Source organism: Lithobates pipiens, unplaced genomic scaffold, assembly GCF_037356315.1.
Source record: "Lithobates pipiens isolate NorthernLeopardFrog02 unplaced genomic scaffold, aLitPip1_a1.2 Scaffold_10, whole genome shotgun sequence".
Taxonomy (NCBI): domain Eukaryota; kingdom Metazoa; phylum Chordata; class Amphibia; order Anura; family Ranidae; genus Lithobates; species Lithobates pipiens.
In genome coordinates, this window is record NW_027507686.1 from 168,260,540 (window position 1) to 168,278,053 (window position 17,514).

A 17,514-nucleotide genomic window follows, 5' to 3' on the forward strand; every position below is an offset into this window, starting at 1 on the left:
GGATGCACTCACCATTTTCCATCAGTGGAGCCTTGGAGGAGACATGGAGGGGGCAGGATGAGCGCAAAGAGATCCTACAGGAGAATCTCCTGTTTACACAGCGGCCTCTTTAAGAGTAAGTCCTGCCTCCTTTGATGGACAGAACAGTCGTCCAATGGCAGCGCTGGAGACAGGACTTCCTCTTACAGAGACTGTCGTGTAAACAGGAAATACTCCTCCTGTGTGCATAGCACTTGTCCCGTCTCCTCCCTCCGAAGCAGCCGGACTATATATCTTTTGTGGCCCCGGCGCCGGGAGATCGTCGGGGGCCACAAAAGAGATACATGTTTAAATAACCAGGCAGGCCGTTCAAAACCGGACCGCGTGCCGCAATTTGCCCACGGGCCGGACTTTGGACATGCCTGCTCTACCCAAAGAACACCCCAGAGAAGATGTTGTGTCTGCAGAAAATGCTGATATAGCTGTGACACCCGATTGTATTGCCCCTCCTGTCCTGACCAACCTGGTCTCTGCATTGGTGACTTTTTCTGTCGCTACCACACACTATTGGAGTATTAGCATAGGGTACAGCACGGAACAGTCCTAGGGCACACTTACACAGGGTCTCGAAAGATGTAAGATGGCCATCACATATTGAGGGGTCCAACCTGGAACGTTCAAAATCACAATAAAAGTGTTAAAAAAAATTTTTACAAGCATAAAAAAAAATGCCAAAAATAGTTGTCGTTTTATTGTTCTTCTCATTCTATTGTTCTCTCTCTATTGTTATACTCCGTTTTACTATATTTTATGATCTACTGCAATGTTTTATTGTACTGTGTTTTATTGTGTTTGCTTTGCAGGTATGGTATGTCCTACTGTTATACTATAATGTTACTGTGTTTTATTATTAACCATTATTTACATTGCTGATAAGCAATTCAGCTGCAGCACGGGTTTATTTATTTTGACAGCAATGGGGTTTGCTCTCACAAAACATAAATCCGTGACTCCAGTGCTGTAGGAAGTGATTTCATCACCACAGCAAAAAAAAGAACATATATGCCGAAGCATAGGGGCAGAGGGGAACATAGCATATATTTTTATATTTATTGTATTTGCACCATTAGAAGTGGGTGAATGCAGGGCGGCATTCTAATGGTGGACATACCATTGATCAATCAATTTCAATGGAGAAAACTGTTAGGTTCTCTTTTTTCATTTAGCCCATGGGCTGCATGAAAAAACATTAGAACATTACAATATTACAATATATGCCCAACAAGGACCAGCAACATACTGTTATGTTGCTGGACTTTGAGTGGTTATACCATAATGATACCTGCAGGTTTAGGTATCATCTTGGTATTGTTTTTTTTTTCAGCCGGCAGTCAGCTTTCATGTAAAAGAAATATTCTAGTGGCTAATTAGCCGCTAGGCTGCTTTTACAAGCAGTAGGGGGAAAGAGATCCCCCTCCTGCTGTCTTCCATGGTTTTCACGGGCTCTCCTGTCCCACTGGGGAACCCGAGAATGCAGCCGGTGGTTCCGCCAGCTGACCGTAGAGCTGATCGGAGACCAGAATAGGATTTTTAAAATAGCTTACCTGTAAAATCCTTTTCTTTGAAGTACATCATGGCACACAGAGCCATAGTAGTTACTATGTGGGCTATAGGCCACCTTCAGGTGACGGACACTGGCATGCCCTAAGACAAAAAGTCTACTCTGTATATATACCCTCCCACTACTGGGAGTACTTCAGTTTTGTAGCAAAGCAATACATGTGTATATCAAAAGAAGGGAGGGACCTCTGTGTCCCATGATGTACTTTTACAGGTAAGCTGTTTTAAAAATCCTATTTTCTTATCGTACATCACGGGACACAGAGCCATAGTTACTATGTGGGATGTCCCATAGCGAAGCCAACTGAAGGGAGGGAGACACAACAAAAGTAGGGCACTGAGAGACTAGAGGACTTATACTGCAGCTTGCAGTACACTGCGCCCAAAGGCGATATCCTCATGACCTTTTACATCTATTGCATAGAATCTGGTAAATGTATGGACTGAAGACCAAGTTGAAGCCTTGCAGATTTGAGCCATGAAGGCTTGGTGATGCACTGCCCAGGAAGCACTAACAGCCCTGCGCTTTAATATAAAAAGGTGGAATTTTTCTCTTTAAACCATAAGCTTGAACAATCTCTTGACAAATCCATTTAGAAATAGTAGACTTTGATGCTGCCTGTCCTCTCTTAAGACCTTCTGGCAACACAAACAAAACATCTGTTTTACGAATCTGAGTGGTCACCTTCAAATAGACCTTGACTGCTCTCACCACATCAAGAGAATGTAGGTTCTGGAAAAAATAAAGGCAGAACAATATTCTGGTTTAAATGAAAACCTTACACTACCTTCGGAAGGAAATTAGGATGAGGACACAATACAACCTTATCCTTATGAATAATCAAATATGGCTCTCTACAAGAAAGAGCAGCCAACTCTGATACTCTTCTTACAGAAGAAATGGCAACCAGAAAAACTAATTTCCTTGTCAAAAGGACCATGGGAATATATATTGCATCGGTTCAAAAGGCTGTTTCTGTAATGCATGTCCCTGCTTCAGGCTTTATCCCTGAAGCCTGATGAAGGGACACGCATGTCCTGAATGCGAGCTCCTCCTCACTAACCCGGAAGTGACGCCGATCCCCGCCACTGCTGGTGCCTAGTGTTTGCGCTCCATGACCACCGGAAACATCGTATCCAACGGCCTGGGACCATCCACATCATCTATCCCACTGCCGGATTTACAGCTGATGGCCTCTCTTCTCTGACGGAGACTAGTGGATACTGAAATTATTACAATACCTATCTATGAACCACTTTTGTGAGTGTATTGATTTTTAAAATTTTATTAAAATTACCGTTTTACTGCACTTAGAAGGCGTCGTTCCGCTTCCATTTGTCTTTTTCAGAGCACTTATTACATTTCTACTCGGAACTGGCAGCCCCCTATGGACAGTATATTTTTACTTATTTTAACTATTTTGATTATTTTACCTTATACTTCATGGACATTACTGACTGTAACAGACCATTGTGGTCATTAATACTATTTATACTACCTTTATTCCCATTCAACACTATATGAGTTTAATAGTCATATTCAGAGTGCACCGTATTATCTTTTGTTTTTTATGTCGACTCAAATAGTCCACCTGCCAATTCTCTATTCCTGGAATGAAGACTGCTGTTAGGCAAGGAATGTTGTCTTCTGCCCATGATAGGATATGATTCACCTCTCTCTGAGCCGCACGACTCCTCTTGCCCCCGTGGTGATTGATATAGGCCACTGTTGGGGCATTGTCGGATTGGACCCTGACTGGACAGTTCTGTAATCTGAGCGTCGAGACATCCAGGGCGAGGCGTGCTGTCCGAATCTCTAGAATATTGATGGGCAAGGTAATTTCTGTTTTGGACCATTTTCCTTGGACAGATGCTTCTTCCAGGACTGCTCTCCAGCCCAGAAGGCTGGCATCTGTTGTCACCACCTTCCAGGGAACTGGTAGGAAGGACTTTCCTTTCTGAAGATTCTTGGATATCAACCACCAACTGTGGCTCTGAGGCACTTTGGGGGATAGACGCATCAGGAAGTCTAGAGCTTGGACCTTTTTGTTCCAAGTTGACAGGATACTGTTTTTCAGAAGTCTCGAATGAAACTGCGCATAAGGAATGGCCTCAAATGAAGCTACCATCTTTCTCAACAATCTCATGCAAAGTCGAATAGAAGGATTCTTCTTTGCTTTGACCATCTGAATCGGTACTGCAATCTCCTCAATGGTTTTAAGGAAGATTTCTCTAGGTTGAGAATCCAACCTAGGTATTCCAGGTAGCTGACCATGGTGACTAAACTCTGGTTTAGGAGGGCTACAGACTGATTTATCAAGAGTAGATCATCTAAATAAGCCAGAATTGTTATCCCCTGAGCCCTTAACCTGGCTAAAGGGGGGGGGGGGACAGAACCTTTGTAAACACTTGAGGTGCAGTAGCTAGACCGAAAGGCAGGGCTATAAACTGACGATGAAGATTTTCTATCTCGAAGCGTAGATATTTCTGGTATGCGGAGAAAATAGGTACATGCAGATAAGCATCCTTGATGTCGATTGATGCTAGCAGTTCTCCACCTTGTAGAATGGAGACCACTGATCGAATTGACTCCATGTGAAAAGAGTGGATATTCAAAAATTGATTTAGATCTTTGAGATCTAAAATGGGTCTGACATCCCCATTTGGTTTTGGTACCATGAATAGGTTTAAATAAAACCCTAACCCTCGTTCTTCTATGGGGACCACTGATATCACTTTTTGAGACAAGAGATGATCCAAAGCCAGAAAGAGAGACTTTTTTCCTGGGTCTCTGGGAACGTTTAATCTGAGAAAACGAGGAGACGGGAACTCTCAGAACTCTAGTCTGTAACCTAGAGATATTGAGGAAGCCACCCATTTGTCTCAACGCTGTTCCTGCCAGACCCTTGAGAACTGCAGAAGCCTTCCCCCCACTCGAGCAAGCGGGAGCGCCCCTTCATAAGGAGGTTTTAGTATTTTATTTAGCGGGCTTTCTCCCCCAGGGCCTCTTTTGACCCTGGGGTTGACCCTGAGGTTTACCTCTTGAACTTGACGGTGGAGGGCGTCGAGACTGCCTGGAGGCAGATGCTACTGTCTGGCACTGGAGAAGAAGTTTGTTTAAAAGAAAAACGCTTAAACTTCTTCTTAACTGGTAAAAGGGAACTCTTTCCATTAGAAATTCTTTGGATATATTTATCTAGATTATCTCCAAACAACCGTTCACCATGGAATGGAAAACTTGTCAAGAGCTTTTTGCATGGCACTTCGGTTGACCAATTTTTCAACCATAGAATTCTATGCACATGTACCAGCCTGAGCATAAGCCGTGGGGCTTGGAGAATAGAATCTTTCATAGCGTCTACTGTAAAACATAACGCCTCTGATATATCCCGGCCAAATCTTTGGCCTGTTTATCAGGAATAATCTTGAGCAACTCTTTAAACTGGTCTTTTAAGGACTAACATACTCTGATCGCTGCCAGCGCAGGCTAAACCACTGAACCTGTCAGAGAAATATTGTTTTTAAATAAGAATTCCAACTTCTTATCTGTTGGATCCTTCAGCATTTGAGCATTGTCTACAGGACAAGTCAAGCTCTTGTTCACAGAGGCTATAGCAGCATCAATTTCTGGAATCCCCCATTTCTTATTAAATTCTTCCTCCATAGGATAAAGTGTTGAAAAAAAATTTGGAGGAAAAAACTGTCTATCTGGGTGCTCCCACTCAGAATACATGAGCTTTTTCAGTAATGAATAGATAGGAAAAGCATGAATAGGCTGGGGAGGCTTTAGTGAACCCAAACAAGAAATGGGCTCATTGACTGACTCCGCTACTGGCAGCAAAAATGTGGAGAGGACCAATTCAGTGAGAGATTGTACCAACAACCTTTCCTGTGAACCCAATCCATCCATATTAGACTCTTCAGAAGAGGAGTCATCTTCCTGGTTGCCTGAGAGAAAAGTGTCATCTCTTGCCCCCTGTTCCTCAGTTTGAGGGTCCTGGTTAATGGACAGGGACCTATTATGCTTAGTCCAACTCTGGGATGCAATTAAGGCATCAATTTTTTGTTCCAAGCCTAAAATGATTGTGGAAAAAAAACTCTTCAGTAATATATATATACAGGGGCTGCAGTGCTAAAAGCAGCTGTCTTTAGGCTTCCTAGTGGCTGTAGAGGTCTTTCTGGAGCCCTTTTTTTAGGTGTTTTTACCCCCCTTCCTACCATATCCCGATGCACAAAGCATAGGTACTACCAGAAGAAACGCATCCACTGCTTGAGCAAAAGTCCAGCCCTGCCGCTGCTATTAATGCTCAGTCTGATGCAATAGTAAATGTGTCAAAAGGAATGTCAGTATCACCAAACTTCTTCCATGCCCCTCTTGCTCTTGTGTCCCTCCACAGTTTGCAGAAGTATCAATGGTGCTTTTAAAAGACACACTTTCCTGTGCTGGACGTTGGAGGATGCCAAAGCTGTGCTAAGCCCCGCCCACTCCATCTCTTATGGCCCCCCTCCTCTCTTTTTAAAAAAGAGCTTTCCTACATGAGCGCGGGCTTCTGATCCTATGGGATCGCTTTTTTGAGGGGTAAAATAGCGAGAGGGGAGCCTGTAAGCCGCCTAGTAGGGCGGCGTGCCTTTTTTCTCCTGGCACTTCTTGCTTGTGAAGAGGGGGAGAAAATAGCACAGGTGGGGTGCGTCTGGTGGGGAGGAAAAACCCCCAGACTTACCGGAGGTCTGCTGCTGGCTGGAGGAAAGGAAACTGCCATTTCCGGACAACAACGTGAGCTCTCTGAGGAAGCGTGAGAGGATATGTGCTCAATACAGCCCCCAGTGGTGACACATAGGCATGACAACATTGACTAATTAAAGGAGAAATTCATAGGAAAATTCAAAAATTCAAAATTCAAAAACTCCACTTACCTTTCCTGCCGCAGGATTTTCTGTGGTAAAACCAACAGGCCCAATCTTCACCCTTCACGGTGAGTTCCGTTAACAAACCTTCAGGAGCTGGGGACCCTCAGGGAAACCCACAATCCTGGACCTGTAATAGCACCACCACCAGTAAAACATTATGGCCTTAATACCAAAAGTACTGGATGCCGGGGTCCAGCTCTCTAAAAAGAGAAGCATTTACAGGCAAAACCTAGTTTCTTTGGATACAAGGCCCGGGTACCATTCAATTTGACCAAAAAGACACTTTGAGTGGATCCCGCTGCATGGCTAGCCCCAGCAAAGATTGCTCCAGAGGAGCTCAGCACAGCACATCTTTAGGCTCGGTTCACACAGGACACGGCACGACGCGGCACGACTTGCAGCGCCACGACCTGCCAAGACCTCAGCGGCAACTTGCAAAATGACTTCTGTATAGAAGTCAATGCAAGTCGCCCGAAGTCATGCCAAAAGTAGTACAGGAACCTTTTTTCTAAGTCGGAGCGACTTGAGTCGCTCCTCTTAGAACGGTTCCATAGTACAGAACGGGGGCGACTTGTCAGGTCGCGGCGCGGCAAGTCGTATCGCGTCTGGTGTGAACCGAGCCTTACTCTTGATCAACACCTTAGACACTGGCGAAAAAAACGGAGGTACACCCAGTAGTGGGAGGGGTTATATAAGGATTGTACTTATTGTCTTAGGGAATGACAGTGTCCATCACCTGAAGGTGGCCTACACCCCACATAGTAACTAATATGGCTCTGTGTCCCATGATGTATGATAAGAAATGTAGAACTTTTTTGCAGTACATAGAATAGCAGTTCAGGTTAGGTTCTATACCTCATCATTTGTTAGAGAAAAATCTACAAAATAATAAAATACATAAACTTGAATATTTTGCAGGCAAACAGGGATGGGATTTACCAACATGATGATGAGATTAGGAGCGGTGGTTGCCCCCTTGGTTATGATGACCAAAACATATGCGCCATTTCTTCCTCTTGTCATTTTTGGAACAGTGTCCATTGTCTGTGGACTGCCAATTTTATGGCTACCAGAAACTCTCAATTGTCCTCTACTGGATACAGTGGATGAAGTAGAAGCTAGGTGAGTACAAATAAATGATGTGTCTGCAGTGTAAAATAATGACCTGATCAAACATGCCTCTTTATATCTTGTAATTAATCTTCAGGGCTCTTTCACGCAGGCCACTCAAGCTTGTTCAGCATAATGTCCAGCATATATCCTCCACCCAGGCAGCCCAGGAACAGTGTATAGCCGGCTATTAACATGATTTTCTATACACCGTTGTATCATGTATATTTCAGTGCTGTTGTAAACAAGAGTACGGTGGACTGTCACATGAGGGAGGGGAGAATATTCAGCCCAGTATAAGCTCCAACTGGAGTGTTTTGGAGCTTACACATAGTTGTCTTTCTTTACTTATGATTGCTGAGAGCAAAGAAAAATGAATTATGTGCTGTTGTGGAGAGGTACAATTTGTAGGTTTCCTTTAAATGTGCCTTTGAACTTTCTAGGACAATGTGCCTTTGAATTTTCTAGAACAATGTGCCTTTGAACTTCCTAGAAAAGGTTACTACTTTAGGAAGTTCCTTAGCACAGCCCCCTCCCTCCTTGCACATCATAGTCCTTACCTATTCTTGGAGTGTACATTTATTATCTGTGCTGGCCCAGATCCCCCACCCCTCCTCTCTTCTCAATAGATAACCTTTTAGGTAGCTGTTGAAGGTGAGGGAAGGGGAAACTAAAGTTTGTCACTTGATTGATGACTATGGGTCTGCTGGAAGTGCTGAGATCACATCTAAGACGGTGAAGCCAAGCAGCAGTCTCAAAGAGTTTGGATGTCTACAAAAGGGAGTCATTTGCAGATAAAAAAAAAAATGCATAAAATACGTTAAATGCACATACTCTATAATCTTATAGGAAGATTTTTGTTGAAACAAATAGTCTGGTAACAGGGTCCCTTTAAGCTCCAAGGGCAGTATGAGACTGTGCTATTGCAACTGCATGTATTCAGACAGTTAAATGTAAACCCTAGGTTCACACTTGTGTGTCTGCATTTTCATTAGCATTCATGTCCTTTTTTAATGCATTTTCATGGATTTTTTTTATGCATTTTTTATGTGTTTTTAAATACATTTTGTGTGTGTTTTTCATGCACTCCTATTGAATTTTATGGGGCCAAAAATGCACCAAATGGTGCATCTGCACCTTTTCTCAAGTGGCACTGCAGCACAACACATAGGTGTGAAAGAGCCTCATAGATAGTAATGGAATTCCTCTTGTGACCTCAAAATAATATTGTTGTCCAGATCCATCAATGACGATATTATTTTTGCAAAGATGCAAATTTGGCAAAATCTTATTAATATTAATTGCTGATTAATCATAGATCAAGATTTTGGAGCTTTTTTCATATTTTCTCTACACCTGTTAAAGTTTTACCTCTTGAGATGTTGCAGCATCCCCCGAAGCAGTCATATACTGTACATTAATATTTAGTATAGGAAATGTAGCTTGTCATTACCATGCTTTGCTGAGGAGGAAGAGCAGACTCACAGGAACGCTACTTAAATCTGGCAGTCATTTTTAGATCTTCTAGAAAAGATTTCTTACAAATTTTAAAGTTACAGTTCTATGATTTTGGAAAAAATATGGAGCAATAGGCATGATCAAAATCTAAATATTTGTAACAGATAAATATAAAACAGAATAAAAAATAGTTTTAGGCAAAACATTGAAAATCAATAAAGCAGTTAAGAATGTGTCTGGGGTAGAGCTTGGGTTTGATCCTAACCCAGAGGTTATCTGTCATTGTTGGGCCAATGAGTTGTGATGCAATGACAGATACCATTTGGGACTGGATAACCCTTGGTTTGGACTGAATCCATGCTCATCACTAGCTGCAACAAACTCAAAAAGAATGTCTGCTAATTTGTAGATAAGGAAATTAAGGTAAATAAAATCAACTCCAATAAGTGTACAGAGAAAGGCCAGAGTTATCAGAGTGGGGCTTTAAAGCTAAATTCCAGGTATAGCAATTTTTATATACAGTAGTTGCATTCATCCTGCTTGGATCAATGTAAGTATACTGTACAAGTCCCATACCTGTGGGATCCCTGTGGAAACTTAAAACCACAAAAGAAGGTACTGCTACTACAGTTGTTGCCATTACCTTCTAGGTCCTACAGTGATCGAATGTCCTGCTGTTTATTGAACACAGGTGCTTGTTGGTCTTCGTGTAGGTGCCATTCAGGAAAGGTTGATTTACTAAATTGATTTACTAAAACCGGAGAGTGCAAAATGTTGTGCGGCTGTGCATGGTAGCCAATCAGCTTCTAACTTCAGCTTGTTCAATTAAGCTTTGACAAAAAAAAAAATGGAAACGAATTGCTTTCTATGCAGAGCTGTACCAGATTTTACACTTTCCAGTTTTAGTTAATCAACGCCACTGTGTATTTCCTGAATGAATTCAAAGTGTTTCCTGATTGGAGATAAGAAGATTGTAATGTCACTGCCCCTCCACCTTGTCCAATCAGGGGACTCTTTTCATTTATTGAAAAATGCAGTGTTTCCTGAATGGAGTCCATTTAAGTGAGCAGCCTTCTGAGTTCACAATGCAGCAGAGCAGCCACTCAGCACGGGACATGGAAGCCAACGGCAATCACTGTAGTTGCAGTGCCTACTACAGTTCCCAGCTTCCACAAGGATTCCACAGGTATGGCACATATGTACTTATATTGATCCAAGCTGGATCAATGTAGCTATATACAAATACCTGTAATTCAGTAATAATAATAATATGCTTCAATTATTTAAATATAAACTATAATAATATATAATTGCTGTGATGTACCGTATATTAGCTTCATCGGTTGCCAGGACACAGGCAACCAGTGTCATAGCAACCAGTGACGAGGGGCTGAACACTGACAGTGGGCGGGGCCTGATGGAGATATTGAGAGACTAGTTCCACATCAGATCCGCCTTACATAGCTAGCAGCTGTGGAATGTATGCCATGGCCTTAAGCTGTCAATCACAAGGAAGGTGGACTGGATGGGGAACTAGTCCCTCAGTGTTCAACCTTCCTTGTGACTGACAGTGGATGACAGTGGGTGGATTCAATAGGACCTGATACGGGATTAGTCTCTCAAAATCTCTATCAGGCTCTGCTAACTGTCAGTGTCTGGCCACTTGTTGGTATGACACTGGTGACTTGCGTCCTAGTAACCAATTTAGCTCATATGCATCACAGTAATAACGTTTTATTAATTATGGGTCTAGTGTATTTATAGTGTATGAATGTCTATTTTTTGCACATGCCCATACACTACATTTGATAGCACCATTTTATACCCGAGTACAGCCACACACAGCCATTTATATTTATAGGAGGCGGCACACAAAGCTCCAGGGCTTCCCTGGTGGGGGAAATATGGCATAATTTATGTTGCACTGACTCTGTGAAAGAGCCCTATAAATAAATTGACACGGCAGAAACAACAGGCAAATAATGGCAACAATCCCACAATCTATGCCTCTCATTTGTTTTAGAAAGTCTACTACTGACTACCATATTGGCTTTTTCCCATTAGTATCACAGCTGGCAGAAATAAGCCAAGTGACTGAAATGAAGAGCTATGGTGAAGAAAAAACATTGATTTTAGAGACACTGCTGAGAAAAACACACAGACTTACAGAATGTATTACCAATCTAGTAAAGTAGTTTTCATGTTATGTCCGTGCAACTCTCGTAAACATATTCTATATCTGCTTTTATTTTTCTCCAGAGACAAGAATGCTACCCGTAAAAGCAATGATACAGAATCTGTATATGGTACCAAGCTCTAGAAGACATTTAGTTGATATCACAATGTTAAACTGTGCAATAAAGCAGCAGTGGGTTCCCTAATACTGTAGTCTATACCAGTTTCACAATATCATGGTTAAATATTCATTAAGACACCGGACACTGGAACTGAGACATCAGATGTACCCTCGAGTTCAGCCCTCCAAGTTTCTTTAATCTGCTGACATTTATATATATATAGGTTTTCAGAAGTGCAACAGAAAACTATAACTACTAAGACGTTTGCCTTTTTACATGATCATGGTAATGTTTCTCAGACTACTGTTTTTTTTTTAATTGGATGCATACCTCCCAACTGTCCCTGATTTGGAGGGACTGTCCCTGATTTGGATAAATGACCCTCTGTCCCTCATTCCTCCTCATTTGTCCCTCATTTTGGTCTGATCTAAATAGATCTATAAAAAATGCACTTTTTATTTATCTTAAAGTTTTTCCCAGTGCAAAACCTATAATCTGATTTCTAAACTGCTGCATTTGTAAATTCCAAAAGCCAATATGAAGGAATAGTAGTGGTAAAAAAAAGCACTCGTGGGTTTAACCAAACTTGTTTTTTTGCACAATTCTCCTTTAAGGGGTGTGGCAAGGGGTGTGTCCTATGCCTGCATACTTTTGCTGATAGGTGTCCCTCATTCCCATCTCAAAAAGTTGTAAGTTATATTGTATGTATCTCCTACATAATGGTAAAATATTCTATCTTCCAAGCACAATCTTTTTAATGGCTATTGGATTGTTACATAAACCATACACATAAGAAAAATATGTAGTCAATGCGTCATTGTTAACCTCCTTCTGAAAATGCTTGTGTTAGATATCCTCTCGGCAATAAGGGTCATCTGCTCATGGCTGTGGATTGGATGAAGTCATCAGTTGCTAAGTGGAACTAAACATGTGAGCTGTCAAGCCAGTGGCCTGATATTTGCAGTCTCATCCCCTTTACAATATCAAAAGTGCCAAGTTAACACACTCCAAAAATAACCACTCTGTTCTGTTTGGATCCTGGGTCTGGAAGTTGACAATGACTTCATCGAAGTGCCCTTTGGCACAGAGTAATCCTCCCTTTTCAACCCTCCATCCCTCAGTCAGGTTCCAGGAGATGAACGCTGTGGCAGAGTGTAACCAAAAGAAACCATGGGGTGGATTTACTAAAACTGAGCAGTGCAAAATCTGGAGCAGCTCTGCATAGAAACCAATCAGCTTCCAGTTTGTTTTTGTTTTTTGTCAAAGTTTAATTTAACAATTTGAAATTAGAAGCTGATTGGCTGCCATGCACAGATGCACCAAATTTTGCACTCTCCAGTTTTAGTAAATCAACCCCAATGCACTTAAATTGGTTCTAAAGGGAGAAGGATATTTACCTTAAAGTGGTTGTGAACCCTTACATATACCTAGTGAAGTGACTGGCTCCAGGTGATATACTGAGATGAATTAAATCCTTCTACATAAGTTTACCTGTTTATCTGCAACCCTCTTTTCTCTATATCTGTTCAGAGTGCTGAATTTAGAAAGCTTGTCTGAGTGAGAATTCAGAAAAAAGGGGATGAAGAGCTGAAATTACACTCTGCATAGCTCAGTTAGGAGAACGGAAAATGTCAAATCGGACTGTGTTGTCGGATAATCCGACTGTGTGTGGGCTCCATCGGACTGCTTCCGTCGGAATATCCGACGGACAAAGTTTTAGAGCTGGGCTATAAAACTTTCCGACAACATGATCCGATCAGACTTTGTCCGATTGTGTGTAGAGAATTCCGATCGGACAAAGTGCCACGCATGCTCAGATCAAATTCCTAGACAAAAGCTATTGGCTACTAGCCTGAACGTAGTCCCGTCGTAACGAAATAACGTCATCACGTTCTGAACAATCGGATTTTCCAACAACTTTGTCCGACCGTGTGTATGCAACACAAGTTTCGGACAAAATCCGACAGATTTTGTTGTCGGAATGTCCGACCGTGTGTACAAGGGCTGAGAGTTGATTGGGGGGACGGGACACACCTCCCCTTCACACAGCTCACAGGAATAGAGCCAAGGCTGTAAATCGCCTGTAGATCCTTCCCGTCACCATTTTTCTCTTGGTGTCAGAAAAACTTGACAGAAATGACAAACAGAAATGACACTTAGGCCGCGTACACACGGGCGGACTGTTCACCCAACTTTGTCCGCTGAACAGTGTTTCAGCGGACAGTCCGCTCGTGTGTGGGCTTCAGCGGACAGTTTCAGCGGACAGTCTGACGAACAAAGTTTTTTGGAATTCCCGTAAGACAGTCCGCTGAAACTTGGTTTGAGCGGACAGTCCGCTCGTGTGTAGGCTTGTTCGTCAAACTAAGTTCCGCGCATGCTCAGAAAGGATTTACACGCCGAAGGTTGCATTGCAGTGTATAGGACGTCGTTTTTCGAGTCCCGTCGTACGTGCCGTTCACGTCATCGCGCACGCTTTCAGCGGACTGTTCGTTCATCGTGTGTGGTCAAGTCCGCTCATGCTAATTTTGAGCGGACTGTTTGTCGGATTGTTTGACAAACTAAGTTGGGCGAACAGTCCGCCCGTGTGTACGCGGCCTTAGAGTTCTTAATCGAGACAAGTAAAAAACATTATAGATGGATATGCTTTGTTCATATTCTATGTGTGAGGATTACAACCACTTTCATGCATTCCATGCTTTAAAATACAAAATCTTGTGAATGTATCTCCATCCCCAGCCCCCCTTATACTTACCTGAGCCCGATCTTGATCCAGCGATGTGCATAAAAGCAGCGGTTCTCTCTGCTCTCTCCCTCCTCACTGGCTCAGACACAGCAGCAGCTGACATTGCTGTTAATCACAGCCAGTGAGGAGGGAGCAGGGGGCCGGGCTGAGCCACCCTCTGTGTGCCCTATGGACAATAAATAAAAAAGAATATCTCCTGTGCACGTGAAGGCATTATAAATGAAGGGTGGTAGTACTTTCAAATAAAAAATATATATTTTGAAAAAGAGATCATCTTGCGTGTCCCGCCACCTAAACCGACCAGGGGTGGCCTGAAAGAAGCCAAGTGAAAAGAAAGGAGAAGTGTAAGGCACATCATGACGCTTAGATGAAGAAACTATATATATAAAAAAATATATGTATAAAAAAGTACTTTAATTAATGTAAAAAAGATCAATGCATATGAAAGCATATAGAAAGTCTACATATTCACAGCAACAAGATTACAGTTTATACACATACAATTATAAATTACATATTAAAGATTAAAAAATCATCAGACATGCCCATGCAGGGGCAAAATGCTATTGAGTGGGCTGACGCGTTTCGGGGTATCCCCTTCATCAGAGCCTTGAGGAAAGAGAAGTGGTCTGTGCAATATCGTGGATGAGCAGGTGTGGTGGAGGTGTATATCCTGGTGAGTGATTAGTTCTCCTAGGTTCTAAAGCTGTCCATAACCCAACGTTCTATAGAATATGAAGGTGTGTGTTTCAGTTTTAGTTGGTATTCCATAGGTATCTATCAGTTTGTACCTGCATCCATGATTGAGGGAAATTCTTTGGAGCCTGCCAGCATCTGATTAGGGACGGGAGACTGTTGTTTCTATAGTGTTTTATAAGCCTCTCATCCAGAATATGCCTTCTTCTGAAACAAAGGTAGTGACTGTCTCCATACGTCTGAGACATCAGCTGTCAACACAGAGCCAGCATAGCCACAACAAGGTTGCCATCCGCCAGTAAATTAACTGACAGTTTGTAAAAATCTGTGATTTTTTTTTTTAAAACTGACAGTAAATATCAGGGGCTGATAATTTCATGCTGTGTTGACTTTTTAAGTGTAAATCAAGCAAATTACTTTGTTATATGTATTGTCAGTGTTTTCATACCATGTTTATACTGTTAAAATATTCACTGTGTTCGTTTTCAATAGGAGTGCTTTCATTTCTCAGGTTGCCAATAAAAAATGTGCTCCACCAGTAAATTTTCCATGTTTTGTTAGTAAAAAATGCTGTGGGAGGGGGCACTTGGTGTGGGGGAGGAGCCAGGAGCGCTGGTGGGGGACCTGAGAAGAGGAGAATTGGGGCTGCTCTGTGCAAACCTATTGTACAGAGCAGGTAAGTATGACATGTTTGTTATTAAAAAAAAAAATTCTTTACAATCATGTTAATGGCAGTGTAGGGGTTGGAGATAGAAAAGGAGCCCGCTGGGTCACGGTGAGAGAAATCTGAGCCTCAGTTTGAGCTAAACCCTGGAAAAACTAAAAGTCTTCCCTTGCAGTGGGCTGTGCCCACATTGCAGAGGTTACCTTAGTTTATGACTAGGGAGGCCGGGTAAAGCAGTTTTACTTTCCTGCTAGACCAGTCCCTTCAGCCTCTTTTTCCCTGTACCTTGTGGGTCTAAGGTCCTCTGACCTCATCAAGGCTGATGCAGAGAGCCTAAGCAAGTAGTTAACCCTTGCATTGTGGGGGCAGCCCCACTGCAAGGGAGAACTTTTAGGTTTGCCAGTTCAGTCTGAAGGGGAGTGAAGAGGGACTTAGAAGGAGGGTAAGTATAGTAAGTATACAGTAAGGAGTAAGTAAACAGCATACAAGTATCCAGCTAAAGAGAGAACATAATGGAGGATGGTTCAGGTACCCCATAGCACCACACACACACACATTAGTTGCCTCCTTATACCCTCACAATGCAGGGTAATTACACAGGCAACAGACAAAGGAGGAGGCATTTATTGGGGGCCTTAGTGCACTTTGTTTGCATAGGGTCTATCCTTTATACAAGTTATCCAACTCTCAAAAATGCAGGAGACTTGCTTCAACCATCAATAGGTCAGGAAAATCCCCCAAAACCGTGTAACTTGAGTTTACTAAGTGAGTTAAGATGTTTGTGTGTTGTTATTTTCCATATAATTCACAACTTACTGTATATCTACAGTTAAGTTACACTTACAAGAACAATACGTGACTGAGTTATCGCAACTTCAAAATCATCTTCTAAAACAGGGGTCTCCAAACCTTCTAAACAAAGGGCCAATTTACTGTCCTTCAGACTTTAGGAGGGCCAGACTGTGGCCATTGGGAGTAGAAATAGACCCAGCGACAGTGAGAGTAAACAATGCCTCAGGCTTGAAGGTCAATGGGAATAAAAAAAAATTTAAATAACACCCGTGGTCAGTAGGATAATAAATAGTGCCCTATTACTGGTATCATTAGGAAGAATAGTTCACATTTGCCTTATTGTTGGTGTCAGTGAGAGGAATGAAGTGTTTTCAGTGTCAGTGGGATGCCCCATTGTTGATATCAGTGGGAGGAATACTGCCACGTCGGTGTCAGTGGGATGAATGGTGCCCCAATGTTGGTGTCAGTGGGAAAAATAATACTCCACTGTTGGTGCCAGTGAAAAGAATTGTCTCATTGTTGGTGTCTAAGGATGAGCCGAACACCCCCCTGTTCGGTTCGCACCAGAACCTGCAAACAGACCTAAACTTCGTGTGAACTTTAGAACCCTATTAAAGTCTATGGGACTCGAACGTTCAAAATCTAAAGTGCTAATTTTAAAGGCTAATATGCAAGTTACTGTCCTAAAAAGTGTTTGGGGACCTGGGTCCTGCCCCAGGGGACATGGATCAATGCAAAAAAAAAGTTTTAAAAACTGCAGTTTTTTCGAGAACAGTGATTTTAATAATGATTAAAGTGAAACAATAAAAGTGTAATATTCCTTTAAATTTTGTACCTGGGGGGTGTCTATAGTATGCCTGTGAAGGGGTGCATGTTTCCTGTGCTTAGAACTGTCCCTGCACAAAGTGTAATTTCTGGAGAAAAAAAAGTCGCTATAATGAATTGTTGGCTCCCGTAATACAGAGAACATTCATTGAAAGTCATTGATAAAAAAAATTTTTTTTAAAAAAAGCGCGGGGTTCCCCCAAATTCAATTACCGGCCCTTCAGGTCTGGTATGGATGATTTCTCAGTCCAGCACAGTCCATCCATGCATCCATCTTCTGTCTCCACTGTCGGAGACACTGCTGTAACAGAAACCTGCGTTACATCAGAGGGGGGCGGGGTCACCCATACGTCATTGGGGAAGCTCGGTTTCCCCCACTAGCATCAGAGGGGCGGGGTCAGATGACGGGTGGCCCAGTCCTC

The 17,514-nt window shown here is 42.4% G+C and overlaps 1 protein-coding gene across 1 annotated transcript in view; it reads left to right on the forward strand.

Annotated features, from left to right (window-relative positions):
• The window catches only part of LOC143935561 (solute carrier family 22 member 6-B-like), a 145,733-nt gene extending 128,467 nt beyond the window's left edge, over positions 1–17,266 (forward strand). The window contains exons 9-10 of the mRNA XM_077459529.1: positions 7,426–7,629; positions 11,335–17,266. Of these exons, the coding sequence (XP_077315655.1) occupies positions 7,426–7,629; positions 11,335–11,395 (265 nt within the window). The 3' untranslated portion in view covers positions 11,396–17,266. The remainder of the gene's footprint in view (positions 1–7,425; positions 7,630–11,334) is intronic.
• Positions 17,267–17,514: the final 248 nt, after the last annotated feature.